Below are 2,028 nucleotides of genomic sequence, written 5' to 3'. Positions count from 1 at the left end.
TCTCATAACTCCTATAAAGGTGAAGATAACGAACAGTGATCAATCTCATAACTCCTATAAAGGTGAAGATAACGAACAGTGATCAATCTCATAACTCCTATAAAGGTGAAGATAACGAACAGTGATCAACCTTATAACTCCTATAAAGGTGAAGATAACGAACAGTGATCAATCTCATAACTCCTATAAAGGTGAAGATAACGAACAGTGATCAATCTCATAACTCCTATAAAGGTGAAGATAACGAACAGTGATCAATCTCATAACTCCTATAAAGGTGAAGATAACGAACAGTGATCAATCTCATAACTCCTATAAAGGTGAAGATAGTGAACAGTGATCAATCCCACAACTCCTACAAGCAATACAAAAAAGAGAGTTGGGCAAACACGGACCTCTGGACATACTAGAGGTGGGATCAAATGCCTGTCGACCAGTCACACCAGCCGTGAGCCCTATATCTTGATCAGGTAAAGGGAGTTATCCGCAGTCAAAATCAGTGTTATACCGCCATAAAATTTGCGAAATGATGACTTTGAGTGAGACTGTTGAAACCCCTGTATCTTAAGCTTATTTGTCAGTAGCCTATCCCAATTTATAAACTGATTATACGCAGAACATGCTCTTGCTTATCGGATTCAGTTAAGAAACATAAATACCATATGAAGGTTTTACTGGAATAGTGCCACATGGATATGGGAAGTTGACGATTGAGAAGCCACCCCCTTTGTCATAAAGTAAACTTGTTATATAAATGTTTCTGTGGTTACAGAGATTGACTGTTTAATTCTAAATTAGAATGTGATGCTTATCAATCAAAGATATTTTAAAAATAATCCTTCACATCTTTAAACATTATATTTCTCTTTCATCTCAAACCTTTTTTATGCATTTGATTTCATGGAAAAACCTTCGGACAAATATCCCCTAGTGAATATTCGCTGAATTTCTCTAAGCATGTTAATCTGAATATCTTCATTTTTAAAATAATTTAATGACATAATCATCTCATGAGTAATTGATTCCTGTTTCAAATACAACATGTATAAATCTGTAAATTACAGTAATATTTGAAGTCTTGATTTACCATAAATTTGAATTCATCTTCAGTTTTGATATCCTTGATTTACATATAATCATATCATACCAATTTAAACAGTAATTTCAAACACGTCCACAGGAGGCAAAAGTTTCTAGCACCTTCTCGGTTTTGTGACGTCACAGAAGGTTTCTTTGACACTTATGTTAAAGACATCGCTTTCAAATGTTCCCGAGTCTAATCATACAGCCTGTTGCCGCAGTCAGTGTGACGGTGGCAGATAGCAGTAAGATGAGAGGATTGTAAGTTTGTGTCACAGCGAAGGAACCAGTGGAATTAGAGGGCGTGGTCGATTGAACTGCCCCGGATGTTGTTGGTGTTGGAGAGTTTGTTGGAGATGCGGTTGAGCTTGTAGTCGTCGTCGTCAATGTTGTTGATGTTGCTCCAACGGACCTTGGGAAATGAATTCCTGGTAAAAAAAATAAATTAGTTTAAATTAAATTGATAAACAACTAAATCAAAGCATAAATTTTATATCGCATTATTTGATATTAAGACTGAACAAATAAGTGGTGCAATTAACACATCAACTGCAAATACCTCCCAATGTAACCATAATGGTGAACGCCACAAACATACTGGTCCTATACGACGCCATTCTGAGAAGTGATTGTAAGGCCTCCGCTGCGGGTTATATAGCCGGATTGTGTACGGTTCAGAACTGTTTAAAGAGTTGATACGTGTTTGCTGTGTCACATGAAAGAAAGTCGGGGTATTGACTGCAGAAAAATGTCCAAAAGTGTTTGAGTGTAAATAATATTTGAAATACTACCTATATCTAAAATAGATAGTCTTCAAAAGCATATTCATCTATAGGTTACGATTTCAAGGTATACAGACAGATAGAAAGAGCAGAGAATAAACAAAATGTCCGTAGAACTCTTCTAGACGTATAACAGAGAGTTTTTTGAAATGGTTGGTTATTAACT

At 35.9% G+C, this 2,028-nt stretch overlaps 1 protein-coding gene across 1 annotated transcript; it reads right to left on the bottom strand.

The window, feature by feature from the left end:
* Positions 1–974: 974 nt before the first annotated feature.
* On the bottom strand, positions 975–1,787 carry LOC125665614 (uncharacterized). The gene is made up of 2 exons (XM_048898353.2): positions 1,640–1,787; positions 975–1,508 (listed from the first exon to the last, which is right to left on the bottom strand). The coding sequence occupies exons 1-2, from the start codon at positions 1,695–1,697 to the stop codon at positions 1,261–1,263; spliced, it is 306 nt and encodes a 101-aa protein (XP_048754310.2). The 5' UTR covers positions 1,698–1,787; the 3' UTR covers positions 975–1,260.
* Between the last annotated feature and the right edge of the window lie 241 nt (positions 1,788–2,028).

This window comes from Ostrea edulis, chromosome 1, assembly GCF_947568905.1.
Source record: "Ostrea edulis chromosome 1, xbOstEdul1.1, whole genome shotgun sequence".
In the NCBI taxonomy this organism is placed as follows: domain Eukaryota; kingdom Metazoa; phylum Mollusca; class Bivalvia; order Ostreida; family Ostreidae; genus Ostrea; species Ostrea edulis.
The sequence above is the reverse complement of the archived record's forward strand: the minus strand, read 5'-3'. Positions and strand labels throughout refer to the sequence as shown.

What these genes read in the sequence shown, in the direction of transcription:
- LOC125665614 (XM_048898353.2), bottom strand. Translation starts at nt 1,697, where the DNA reads ATGGCGTCGTATAGGACCAGTATGTTTGTGGCGTTCACCATTATGGTT. An exon ending in CATTATGGTTACATTGGGAG is followed by an intron (nt 1,509 to 1,639) that starts GTATTTGCAGTT and finishes TTTTTTTACCAG; the next exon opens with GAATTCATTTCCCAAGGTCC.